Source organism: Oryctolagus cuniculus, chromosome 15, assembly GCF_051225735.1.
Source record: "Oryctolagus cuniculus isolate XC-2025 breed Fujian yellow rabbit chromosome 15, ASM5122573v1, whole genome shotgun sequence".
NCBI classification, from domain to species: Eukaryota; Metazoa; Chordata; class Mammalia; order Lagomorpha; family Leporidae; genus Oryctolagus; species Oryctolagus cuniculus.
In genome coordinates, this window is record NC_142881.1 from 32,651,797 (window position 1) to 32,664,814 (window position 13,018).

General features: G+C 57.5%; 1 protein-coding gene across 3 annotated transcripts in view; it reads left to right on the forward strand.

The window, feature by feature from the left end:
- The window catches only part of SLIT1 (slit guidance ligand 1), a 168,341-nt gene extending 158,504 nt beyond the window's left edge, over positions 1 to 9,837 (forward strand). For 2 of the 3 annotated variants that reach the window (XM_051823458.3, XM_089314629.1), the window contains 7 exons: positions 873 to 1,010; positions 4,607 to 4,844; positions 6,157 to 6,287; positions 6,714 to 6,868; positions 7,793 to 8,081; positions 8,416 to 8,627; positions 9,421 to 9,837. In XM_051823458.3, coding sequence (XP_051679418.2) covers positions 873 to 1,010; positions 4,607 to 4,844; positions 6,157 to 6,287; positions 6,714 to 6,868; positions 7,793 to 8,081; positions 8,416 to 8,627; positions 9,421 to 9,659 — 1,402 coding nt within the window. In that variant the 3' untranslated portion in view covers positions 9,660 to 9,837. Of the gene's footprint in view, positions 1 to 872; positions 1,011 to 4,606; positions 4,845 to 5,434; positions 6,288 to 6,713; positions 6,869 to 7,792; positions 8,082 to 8,415; positions 8,628 to 9,420 lie in introns of those variants that run through there. The other variant, XR_011382336.2, reaches the window with a different exon arrangement.
- The last annotated feature ends 3,181 nt before the right edge of the window (positions 9,838 to 13,018 follow it).

The window sequence follows — 13,018 nt, forward strand, 5'->3', positions numbered from 1 at the left end:
AATTAAAAAATAAAACAGAAAGTATCAGAGAGCCACACACCATGTTACACAGCAAGGATAGTATTGTTGCATAACGTGTGTGTGTGTGTGTGTGTGTGTGTGTGTAATCAGGAAAGAACCCTGATCTGCTTAGGTTGTGTGGTTGAGCAGTGGCATTTGGAGTTTGGAAGGGGCTTGGATAAGGAATTGCTCTGTGAGGGCTAGAATATCCACAAGAGGCTTCCTGGAGGAGGTGAGGTTTTGACTTAGCTTAGCCGGACCATGCAGGGTGAGAACAAAGGGTACCCCAGAATCTGCAGGTGTGAAGAAGGCAGGGATATGCCTCATTGGGTAGGCTTGGAGTGCTGACCTGCAAGACAGATAGCATCTGGCAAAGCCAGGCCTATAAGTGGCTGGTGGAACGACCCTTTATTTGATAGGGAAATGGCTAACCAAGTGGATTTTCAAGACAACAGTGAGGCACAGAGCCAGGGGCTGGCCTGGGGTCAAGGCCCCTCCTGAGAGGGGCACTCACCCTGCAGAGGGCCAGGAGACTGGGAGAAGGGGGATGGGTGAGCCCATGGGACTCAGATCCGGGGGCTGGGGGATCCTGGGAGAGCAAGGAGGGAGTGGTTGGGAAGGGCTGAGGGTCACCCTTGGATGTGCTGTTGGTGGTGAGGGTGGGGCTCCAGTGGTGGCTCTTCCCACCAGCTCCCAGCCCACCCAGAGTCCACACAAGCTCTCTTCTCATTGTAGAAGAGGCTCCCGAGGCACTGGGGCCCCACAGACCCACTGGGACTTGGGGTCCTCTGTCTCTGTGCAGCCCCTGGCCCTGGTGTGCACTGCTGGCCACCTGGGCTCTGGGCTGACTCTGCCCCCCCCCCCCCAACCAGGTGTGAGTGTGCACCAGGTTATGCAGGTGACAACTGCAGTGAGAACCAGGATGACTGCAGGGATCATCGTTGCCAGAATGGGGCTCAGTGTGTGGATGAGGTCAACAGCTACACCTGTGTCTGTGCCGAGGGCTACAGGTGCGTAGCCCTTGATGTGCCAGGAGTGACTCCTGGGCTGGCAGGATCCCACGGGGGGAGGTGAGGGTCAGAGCCTGGGCACTGGATGCCGGGGTTTTAGCTATGGTTCTGCCAATCACCAGCTGTGCGACCTTGGGGACGTCCTGTAACTGCTCGGAGCCCAGGCAGAGGCTCCGTCACCTGTTGGAGGGGGTGGGAGGTGGTTGCTGGACGGTGCCTCATCACTACCTGCCCAGCCGAGCCTCTGAAGACATGTTCTGCCTTGAAGGTCACCCACCTCCCCACCTTGGTTCTCCTGGGAAGTTGAAGAAGTCTGGCCATCTACCTCCCACACCCTGCTTATGTCATTTTTATAAAAAATGGTTTTGTTAGATAAAATTCACATACCATACAATCTACCCAGATAAAGTATAAAATTCCATGGCTCTTAGGGTATTTTGGATTTATGCATCCATCACCACAGTCAATTGTAGAACATCTTCATTATCCCAAAAAGAAGCCCCAAAGCCCTTAAATGTCACTGCCCCCCCCACCCATCCCAGCCACCAATCTGCTGATGTCTGTGTCTGTGTCTGTAAGTCTGCCTGCTCTGGACGTGTCACAGGATGAAGTCACACAGTGTGTTGTCCTTTGTGGCTAGCTTGTCGTGGAGCATAAAGTCCAGGTTCACCAGCACTGCACTCCCGAGTGTTGGTCCACTCTGTGAATCAGATGCTGTGTTTTGTTCATCCGTTCGTCAGTTAGGTGGTTTCCACTGCTGTGGATACTGATGCTAGTACCACCTCTGTAGGTTTTTATGTGGACATGTGTGTTGAGTGCTCTTGGGTGTACACCCAGGTGTGACTTGCTGTGTTACATGGTAACTCCGTGTTTACCTGTTTTCCAGAGCCTGCACCATCACACATGCCCACTGGCCGTGGTGGAAGGTTTTAACTGCTCCACAGCCTTGGCAAGACTTACCTGTCGTTTTGGTAGCGACAGGTGTGAAGTGGCATCTCCTGTTGGTTTTGATTTGTTTTCTTGATGACTAATGGAGTTCAGCTTCTTCTCATGTACTTCTTGGCCATTTTTACATCTTCTTTAGAGACATCTCTAGTCAAGTAAATTGCCCACCTCTTAATTGAGGTGTTTGTGTTTTTATTGCTGATTTTTAAGGGCTGTTTATATTTGATAGATGAGTTTCTTATCAGATGTATGATTTGAAAATATTTTCTCATGTTCTATGTGTTGTCTTAATATTGTCCCTTGGTGCATAGAAGCAGAAGTTTTTAATTTTTATGTCTGGTTTATCTGTTTTTTCTTTTGTTGCTTATGTTTTTGGTGTCATATCTAAGAAACCGCTGCCTAATTCAAGTCAGAGATTTGTATCTATGGTGCTCTCTAAGAGCCTAACAGTTTTAGCTCTGACATTTAGACCATTGATCCATTATGATTTAGTTTTTGTATGTGGTGTGAGGTAGGAGTCCAACTTCATTGTTTGCATGTGGATATCCAGTTGTCCCAGTACTGTTTATTCAAATGATAATTTTCAGCCGGTGCCGCTGTGGCGCCGGCACCCCGGGTTCTAGTCCCGGTCGGGGTGCCAGATTCTGTCCTGGTTGCTCCTCATCCAGTCCAGCTCTCTGCTGTAGCCCGGGAGTGCAGTGGAGGATGGCCCAAGTGCTTGGGCCCTGCACCCGCATGGGAGACCAGGAGAAGCACCTGGCTCCTGGCTTCGGATCAGCGTGGTGCTGCGCCGGCCGCAGCACGCCAGCTGCAGTGGCCATTGGAGGGTGAACCAACAGTAAAGGAAGACCTTTCTTTCTCTCTCTCTCACTGTCCACTCTGTCAAAAAAAAATGTGATGTTAGTTGTGTGGTTTTGGTGGGCTCCCTTTATTAGACTGATGGAGTTTACAACTTTGATTTTTTAGGATTTATTTTATTAATTTGAAAGGCAGAGTTACAGAGAGAGAGAGAGAAGGAGAGACAGAGAGGTCTTCCATTTGCTGGTTTACTCCCCGAATGGCTGCAATGGCTGGAGCTGGGCCAGGCTGAAGCCAGGAGCCAGGAGACACTTCCAGCCCTCCCCTGTGGAGGCAAGGGCCCAAGCACTTGGGCCATCCTCCACTACTCTCCTAGGTGCATTATCAGGGAGCTGGGTCAGAAGCGGACCAGCCAGAATTCATACCAGTGCCCATATGGGATGCTGGCACTGCAGGCAGTGGCTTTACCCACTATGCCACAATACCAGTTCCAGTGGAGTTCACTTCTGTTGCTGGTATATGTGGTGTTTTTTATTCATAAGGGATATTGAACTTGTCTAATGTTATTTTTGCTTCTGTAGAAATGATTGTATCATTGTTTTTGTTCTATTTATATATTACATGAATTGATTTTCAAATGTTAAACCAACCTTGCATTCCTGGGGGATGTTCCAAATGGTCGTGATAGAATCCTTTTCATGCTGGATTTGATTTGCTAATATGCATTAGAGATACTGGTCTGTAGTTTTGCTGTGCTATCTTCGTCTTGTTTGTGTGTTAGGGTAATGCTGGGGACTGTCCTCTCCTTTTCTTGTGAGGAATTCATTAATTTTCCTCTAAATGTTGGGTAGGATTCACCAGCACAACCACCAGGGCCTGGGAATTTTTTTTTTTTTTTTTTTTTTTTAAGGCAGAGTGGATAGTGAGAGAGAGAGACAGAGAGAAAGGTCTTCCTTTAGCCGTTGGTTCACCCTCCAATGGCCGCCATGGCTGGCGTGCTGCGTCCAGCGCACCGCACTGATTCTGATTCGATGGCAGGAGCCAGGTGCTTCTCCTGGTCTCCCATGGGGTGCAGGGCCCAAGCACTTGGGCCATCCTCCACTGCACTCCCGGGCCACAGCAGAGAGCTGGCCTTGAAGAGGGGCAACCGGGACAGAATCCGGCTCCCCGACCGGGACTAGAACCCGATGTGCCAGCGTCGCTAGGTGGAGGATTAGCCTGTTGAGCCACGGCGCCGGCCAGGGAAGTTTTCTGATTACTAATTTGATTCTTTACTTTCATGGATCTATTCAGGTTTTCTGTTGATTCTTTTGTCAGCTTTGGTAGTTTGTTTGGGTCTTGGAATTTGTGCATTTAATCTGTGTCATCTAACTTTTGGCACACAGTTGTCTGTAGTATGGCCTCATACGTCTTTTTATTTCTGTAAGGTTAGTAGTTAAGTCCTCTCTTTTATTTATGCTTTCAGTAATGTGGGTCTTTGTTCTTTCTGCTTATGTCTTACGTCACACTCTTCTTTTCTGTGAAACCTGTCTTGCAGAGTTTGTGGCACGAGCAGTGTTTCTCAAACCTTCCTGAATCACCTGGGATGTGGTTAAAAAGCAGTTTCCATAGATTTTCCATTTCTGACAAGTGCCCCCAGATGTCAACGCTGTGGGTCCAGGAACCACACTAATTTCTCAGTGTCCTTGTGGCTCTCAGTTCTCATGTAAAATGGCTCCTTGGGTGCCTTTTCTGTCCCCCTGAGGCTGCACCTTCCTGCCATGTTTAGTGAATGGCTCTGCAGGGCCATGGGAGAGGACACTGCCCCCTTCCTCCTTCACTTTTGCCCTCTGACCTGTGTCCTTTCCTCCCAGCGGACAGCTCTGCGAGATCCCGTCCCAACCCCCTGCACCCAGGAGCCCCTGTGAGGGCACTGAGTGCCAGAACGGGGCCAACTGTGTGGACCAGGGCAGCCGGCCCGTGTGCCAGTGCCTGCCGGGCTTCGGCGGCCCTGAGTGTGAGAAGTTGCTCAGCGTCAACTTCGTGGACCGGGACACCTACCTGCAGTTCACCGACCTGCAGAACTGGCCACGCGCCAACATCACTCTGCAGGTGTGCGCCCAGGGGGCCTGGTCACGGAGGGGACTCGGGAGCAGGGGCCCCTGGCATCAGTCAGAACACTCGGACACATCGCTGCTCAGGGACTGTGTCAGCGTCAGAGCTCTTTGTGGGCATCGGGAAGCCAGCTTGGCTGAGCGTAAGACAAGTGGGACAGCTACTGAGTCGCACACAGGGCAGGGCGGAGGTGGTCCCACAGGGCCTGGATCCGTTAAGCCAAGCCTGCCAGGGTCCTCGCCCCCCGCCCCTTGTCTCAGCTGCTGCTCCCTGGCTTCTGCCTCCAGCCCTGCAGATGGGCTTTACCTGCAGCCAGAGGTGCCCGGGGCCCGTAAGCTGTCTGTTGCTGTCTCGTGTGTCATCTCAGAACATCATGTTGAGGGAGGAAAGCAGGCTGGTCCCCATGGGATGGGCAGTAGCGCTACCCTGCCGGCTGTCCGAGGGGGAGGGGCGCAGAGCGGCTTAGGCTGCACAGCACACGCACTCCTCCAGAGTCATCTCTGTCCTTCCCTGAAATTCCATTCCTGATCACAAACGCCACATCTTTCTTCTCCCTTTTCTTTTGTCCTCTTCTCCTTTTTTCTCAGAACCCTTCAGCCTCTCGAACATGCTCATTCTGCTCTTCTCCCCTGTATCACCTCTCCAAAGTCCTATCCACCTACATTGTCCACACAGCAAGACAACAGCTACCCTAACTGCTCGATAAAATACAGCGCACCAAACCCCTAACCCGCCGTTGCCCCAGGCACACCCTTACTTTGGATATCCCCAGGAACTCCCATCGCCAGTGTTCTAGGGGCTTTTCCGTGCTGGCTCTAATTAGACAACAATCCACAATCCCAGGGAAAGCTCTGATTGGCCTGGCTTCAGTCACATGCCTCTCCCTGGACCAAGCACTGAATCCAAGGAGGTGGGGCTTGTGCCAAAGGTCCTCTCCTTAGCTCCCACCGTGCTCCCTGGAGCCCACCTAGGAGGACGTGGTCCCAGTCGCCCTTTCCTTCTCCAGGCAGACTGCCTTAGGACCCCCGGCCTGCTCCCCTAGCGCGTAGTTTCCAGGCCTCGGCTGGCGCCTCTGCCCTCCCTGCCCCAGTCTGGCCAGGCTGGCAGTGGCTGGAACTTGAACCAGGGACTGCCAGCCTGTGTCTGCCTCTCCCGGAGGGGTGGCCCCTGGGCAGACTGGTGAGGCAGGGCACAGCAGCTCTGCACACAGCATCTCTCTTCCGATCCCGGGTGCCCCGTCTACCCCACCTCCCAGCCTGTGCCGCTGCTGCATGGGGCGGGGTGGAGAGAAAGTGCCGTTGCCCATCAGGTCTCCACAGCAGAGGACAATGGGATCCTGCTGTACAACGGGGACAACGACCACATCGCGGTTGAGCTGTACCAGGGCCATGTGCGTGTCAGCTATGACCCGGGCAGCTACCCCAGCTCTGCCATATACAGGTAGGGCTTCCTTGTGCCCACCAGCTGCAACAGAGGGCGGGGCCCTGCTGGGGTCCTGGGTCTATTGGGCCAAAGCCAATGGTTGCTAGAGACCTGGGGTCTGGGTCTGGGCACCTTCGGGTCCAACCCCAGCTTGGGCTTGAGGCTCTCGGAGCTCTGAGCAGTGGCCCCTGCTTCCTTATCCCACCCCAGCCTCACAGCAGGCTCCTGAGTGGGGAGGAGGAGACCCCTACCCTAAATGTCTCAGCCTTCCCCCAGGGAGTCCCAAGGAAGGGCAGTGGGCTGCAGTGGGCCACAGGAATCTGTGCCTTCCCGGATCCCTCCCATAGAGAACTAGCCCCTTGGGAAGCACCCTAGGGACCCACGGCAAGGAGGGTTCACACCAAGGCGCTCTCCCTGGGGCGGGGGTGCCTCGTCTTCTTCCAGCACCGAGACGATCAACGATGGGCAGTTCCACACCGTCGAGCTGGTCACCTTTGACCAGATGGTGAATCTCTCCATCGACGGCGGCAGTCCCATGACCATGGACAACTTCGGCAAGCACTACACGCTCAACAGCGAGGCGCCCCTCTACGTGGGAGGTGAGGACCGGGCCCGCAGGAGGCTGCAGCTGTCCTAGGATGGGGCCCTTTCTGCTCAGTGGCCTCAGGCTGACCAGGAGGGCTCATGCCCGGGGCACTGAGCCAGGCTCAGGGGTGATGCCAGCAGAGCAGGGGATGGGCCTTGTGAGTGGCCCGGCTGCCAGTGGACGATCCCCTGCTGCCTGTTATCTACGCAGCCCAAACTGACCGGGAAGGTTGGGGGCCTGCTTGTGCCCAAGGCTGGGGGAGGGTCTGGGGCTTTCCCAGCTGCCTGCCACACCTGGGCACCTTTTCTCTTGGACTTGGGCCAAAAGGGGCTGCTAAACTATTTGGGGTCCATTGCCAGTCTTGGTCCTTCAGAGGCCCAGAGCCTTGGTGAGCCAGAGGGCCCCTGCTCAGCACCCCTGGGAACCGGTAGGGTGGGTCGAGGCAGGCATTGGACATCCTGGACACTGTGGAGGGGCAGACTCGAGGACCAGAGCCTGGGTTCTAATCCTGGCTCTGCTCCTTACTAGCGCTGGGACTGCAGGCAAGCCACTGAGTGTGCTCAGAGGACTGCTATGAAGAGGTGCCCACAAGAGCAGATGGCAGCGTGCCATAGGCATGAGTTCAAGGTCCCAGGGACTTTACTGTGGGTAGAATCTCTGGGAGCAAGTGTCCCGGAGAGGAGGAAGCCACCTTGGGTGAAGAACAGGCTGCAACCTGCAGCTCTAATCCCACAGGAAGCAGCTGTTCCATTGCTTCTTGGAAAGGAATGTGGGCCCTCCAAGGTGGCAGAGGACCTCGGCTCCGGATTGTAGACACAGGGCAGAGGCCGAGGGCGAGAGGGGGACACTGGGGCTGCTCACTGGACCTCCGAGGTAGGTGGGGGCCAGGCCCGGCCGAGGCCGACTCAGCCCAGCTCTGCTCCCCACCCCCACCCAGGGATGCCCGTGGATGTGAACTCGGCCGCCTTCCGCCTGTGGCAGATCCTCAATGGCACCAGCTTCCACGGTTGCATCCGAAACCTGTACATCAACAACGAGCTGCAGGACTTCACCAAGACGCAGATGAAGCCAGGCGTGGTGCCCGGCTGCGAGCCCTGCCGCAAGCTCTACTGCCTGCATGGCATTTGCCAGCCCGATGCCACCCCGGGGCCTGTGTGCCACTGCGATGCCGGCTGGGGGGGCGTGCACTGCGACCAGCCAGCCGACGGCCCCTGCCTTGGCCACAAGTGAGCCTGGGACGGGCTGAAGGGCCACTTCCCCAACCCGCACCCCTGGGAAGTTCTGCAGGCCAGGGGCCAGGGGCTGCCCCTGAACTGTCCTTAAACTCACCTTGGAAACGGTGGCCTAACACAGGGCTTTACTATCGTGTTCCTGGGTTTCAGCTTTTGTTAACTGGGACGAAGTCCACTGGGGACAAACACAGATGCCCATTTTGCTCGCTGGGTTCAATCTTAGGAACAGAATCTCAGCCCCTGAAGTGGAGGGCAGAAGGTGTGGGATCACTTTGGGGCGGGCCTCGGATCGGGCTGCTCTCACGGTTTCTTTCTCTGCCCTCTGCAGGTGTGTCCATGGAAAATGTGTGCCCCTCGACGCTCTTTCCTACAGCTGCCAATGCCAGGAGGGGTACTCGGGGGCCCTGTGCAACCAGGCCGGGGCCCCGGCAGAGCCTTGCGGGGGTCTGCAGTGCCTGCATGGCCACTGCCAGGCCTCGGCTGCCAAGGGGGTTCACTGTGTGTGTGACCCTGGCTTTTCAGGCGAGCTGTGTGAGCAAGGTCAGGGGCCCCCCTCCTGACACACCTTCTCCAGGGGCCCCCAACAAGCTGCGTTCTAGCAGTCAGAGGTGTTCTTCCCCCTCCTTGTTCCCTGCCTCTCCTCCTCAGCTGGAGCTGCTGTGGGGCCTGGGTGTCCCCGTCCTCCAGACACGGAGCCCCACCCCCGGCCCCACCCCCGGCTCTCTGTCCTGGGCCTAGCTTGCCCTGCAGCTCCCTTACCCAGGGCCCGTGCCCTTCTTCGGTGGGGTCTGTCTGTTCAGCAGAGACCACCTAGGGTACTGACTCCTGCCCAAAGCTCCACATCCTGACCCCCTCATCTCGGACCCTCAGAGCAGCCACAGCCTGAGGACTGGGGCCTCCTCCCCAGGCCCTTCCTGGCTGGCTTGACCAAGATGCTTCTGCTGGAATCCCACGTGGAAGCCGGGCAGCGGGGAGCCGCACAAGGGCCTAACTCTTCCGGGTCCCCCAGGCCACTCCTGTAGCACGCCTGTGCAACTTCCGGCCCATCTCTAGTGAGGAGGAGCCCGCCCTACCTGGCCACCGGATCCGCCCGCCCGGCAGCTGCAGAGTTCCTTCTCACCGGCCGGCCGCACTGCGGGCTGGAAGGAGGCCCTGTGCATGTGCATGTGGACAGGGGAGGGGGGACGGAGGATGCTGGGAACAGGGGTGGGGTCTGAGCGCTCCACGACCGGCCCTCCCCTCCCCTCCTCCATCTCTTCCCGCCTCCCCAGGGGCAGCGGTGAGCCCCCCGGGGTATGCCCTGAGGCTTTCTCTCGGTGTCTGTCCCATCCAGAGTCCGAGTGCCGGGGGGACCCTGTCCGGGACTTTCACCAGGTCCAGAGGGGCTATGCCATCTGCCAGACCACGCGCCCCCTGTTGTGGGTGGAGTGCCGGGGCTCGTGCCCAGGCTCGGGCTGCTGCCGGGGCCTGCGGCTGAAGCGGAGGAAGCTCACCTTCGAGTGCAGCGACGGGACCTCTTTTGCCGAGGAGGTGGAGAAGCCCACCAAGTGCGGCTGCGCCCTGTGCGCGTAGCGCGGCTGGCGGCGGGCCCGGCGGGGTGCGGGCCACCACCGTGCCCACTCCGCGCCTGGCCTGGCGGCTGCAGACTAAAACTACGCGAGCTGGGAGCGGAGGGGCTAGCGTGCCGGGCGGCGGCCGCCCTCTCCGCAAGTGCCTTGCACAAATAGGCGCTTAATAAATATTTGTTGAATGAGTGTGTGCGTGCGATCAGGCCAGCAAGTGCGGAAGGGCGGCGCCCCTCCTTGCCCGACACATGGTTCTCAAGAAGGGGCCCGACTTGGACCCTTGTCTTGGTCTGGAGCCCAGGCTGGCCTGAAGCCAGGTCCCGGCCCCGGAAGCCCCTGCCCTCTGTGGACCACTGGGAAGCACTGCCAGCCTTCTGGGGCGGCCGGCTGGGCTCGGTCTGCGCCTGCAGTGTGGGCAGCGCACGGCGAGGCGGACCCTTCTCCTTGCTGCCACAAGGCTGGGTGTGCAGCTGCTTCTGAGGACCAGGCCTCTGAGCACCCAAGTTGCAGGATGACCTCAGCAGCTTCAGGGAGGGCCAGGGGGACTCCCAAAGAGGGCGGGGTTCTTGGCTCTGGCCGAATCAACATAACCAGCCTCCAGAGCTAAACCCAGAGGGGCATGCCCTGGGCCTCCCCAGCCACAGGCAGGCTGCTTAGTGTGTATGAAGGGGTGTCCTCCTGTGGAGGCCGGACTCAGAGCCCTTTGAACTGTGGGCAGGAAGGGTCCTGGGAGGCGTGGCCAGGCGTCAGGAAGCCTCCATGGAAGCCCCTGGGCCAGTTCCTGCCCCCACACGTGTTCTGGGGAGGACAAAAGAAGCAATGTGGTCTCTCCCACCGTGGTGTCGGAGGGGAGGCTGGCGGTGTTGGAGACCTGTTTTCACAGATGGCATCACCAAGGATGTCTGTGCGTAACCCAGGCTGGGTATTGTGGGTGTTCTGCTCTGGGGGGGCACAAGACAGTGGCTCCCAGGCTGTCACAGGAGGGGCCAGGATGCTTGGGAAGACAACGGCATTGAGTGGATGGCGGCCCCAGCCCAGGCTCTCCACGCGCCCAGGCTTAGCTGCTCCCCATCAGTGTCAGCGCTGGAGGATCGCTGCTGCTACAGTTGTGTCTTCTGTGCACGCTGAAAACCCACAGAGGAGGTCTTGAGCACAGCCAGTGAGCTGGAGCAGCTCACCCTCCTTTCCCAGCTGTCTCCACCTGCAGACAGAAGGCGGGGTTGGAGTGGCGCTGGGCCTGTGTGCCCTGCCCATGTGGATGGTGCAGGGAGCCCTGGATGCTGGTTGCCAGGGGGCATGGGCCTCTGTGGTTGTGGGAACCCGTGTGTTTCCTCACACTGCTACTCCAGCCAGCGAGTACCTCTGGGGACCCTGCAATGGGAAGAGGACTCTGCCCTGCCGGAAGTGAACTCCTGGCTGGATCTGCCCCTCCAGGAGACCCGGCTGGCTCTTCCTGCAGTTCTGAGCAAGGCCACAGTGCCCACGCTCACCCACAGGGGGACAGCAGCTGGGCCTCCCAGGCCTTCTCCCAGGGCTGCACAGCCTCCCGGTCTCCAGGCCATGTGGGGACTGGCTCGAGTGCCACTGGAAGACGCATGTTCTGGGCCTTATCAATCCCAAGAAAGGCAGCTTCCCTGGCCACCACCATTCCCTGGAGAAGCCAGTTCCTGGGACTGAGGGGCCACCTCCCTCTTGAGGAAGTACATGTGATGCCCAGGACCAACGGGCTGGGAGGTGCAGTGGGCTGGTTCTTAGGGAGCACCATGTGAGCTTCCAGCCACCCCCACTGACCGCTCCAACTCGATCCTGGCCAGGTCCGGGGGCTGGGACCAACAAGGGTCAGGGCAGCAAGAGGCCAAGAGCCTCATGCCCCAGGATCAACTCTCCCTGCAATTTAGCCTCCAGCCAACTGGGCACTAAGGACCCGAGTCCTCACCCACATGGTCTGTGCACATCAGGCTCATCAGTTCCGGAAGAAGGCACCTGCAAACCCTTCCTCTTCGGTCATCTCCACATCTCACCTCCCTTTTGGTAAAGACCATCTGTTCACCTGCGGTCGCTTTTGGCTACTTCTATTAACCACACACTGAAGCTACGAGCCCCGAGGAAGCTGGTGACGGTGCCCGGCTCCCTGCGAAGGTCTTCGGAAATGGAAAAGGCCGGACTTTGTCTCCTCCTTGCCTGCTGTTAGCCTAACCGCGAAAGTATCTCTTTATACAGAATACTTACAGATTCTAATATATATTTGTATTTCATTTTGTTATAGTATTTTTATATGTTAAAGTCAACATCCAGTGTCTCGTGTTGCTTTTCAGATGCTATGTGGTTGTGACCTTTGGTTGGGGGTTTCTGTAGTCTTGTTTGGATCAACCCTTAGAACAGGCCTGTGAGGGAGCCACACCTGCCCTTTCCCTAGAAGTATTGTTTCAGGTGTGTTGATATTGTCTGTTGTCTTCCATGTGAACATGACATTGATTCACTTAGATTCTGCCTTGCTGGTCTTTTTTCTTTGCTGAGGGTGAGCCTGGTGCTGCTGGCATTCACCCTCCCAGGGCACAGGGCTGACCCCACACCGGCCACACCCAGCACTCACACATCTGCCCCTGGAGCCCTGGGTCTTCCTGAAGTGGCAAAGCACGGTACCTTCTGAAGGGAGGGGAGGCCTAGGGGCACTGGGGACAGCGGGGTCCCAGCTCCCTGGGCGCAGCACACACGGCTGTCTGGGGAGGCTGCCCACCCTCACTCCCACAAGGGACATCACTGTCTCTGCTCGTCTGCAGGCCCAGGCCCCAGGCCGTGCACGCTCAGCAGAGACTTGTCTGAAGTCAGGAGCTGGACCTCTGTCGCTCCCCCATTCGCGGAGGAACGACACTGGACCCTCGGCTGTTCTCTTTTGTCTGCTCGGCCCTTCCCGGGTTAGCTGCCGGTCCCTCACTCGCGGAGGAACGACGCTGTCCCGGGTTAGCTGCCGGCCCCTCCACCTCCGTGGAGGGGCGGCACCCCCTGCTGCTTTCCCCGCTTCCGCGGGGGAGTGGCACACCACCGGCCAGCTCTCTGGGGGGGGGGCTGCTCAGATGTTCCTCAGGTGTTCCCTCAGATGTTCCTGGTGCATGTTGTCTCTCTCCTCCTTTATAGTCCTCTTCCACCAATCCCAACTCTGCTACCCACACGCCGAGTACGCTGCTCTCCTCCAATCAGGAGCAGGATCAGCTCCTGCAGCTTATCAAACTGATGAGGCAGCTGCGTAGTTGTTTGCTCCTCCCCAGTGCCATATTGTGGGAGAGCAGATGCATAGAATTAGTCCTAGTTCCAGTAATTTAGTCTAGTCTCAGTTGCTCCCCACAGACCGCCACTGCTCTCTGCCCT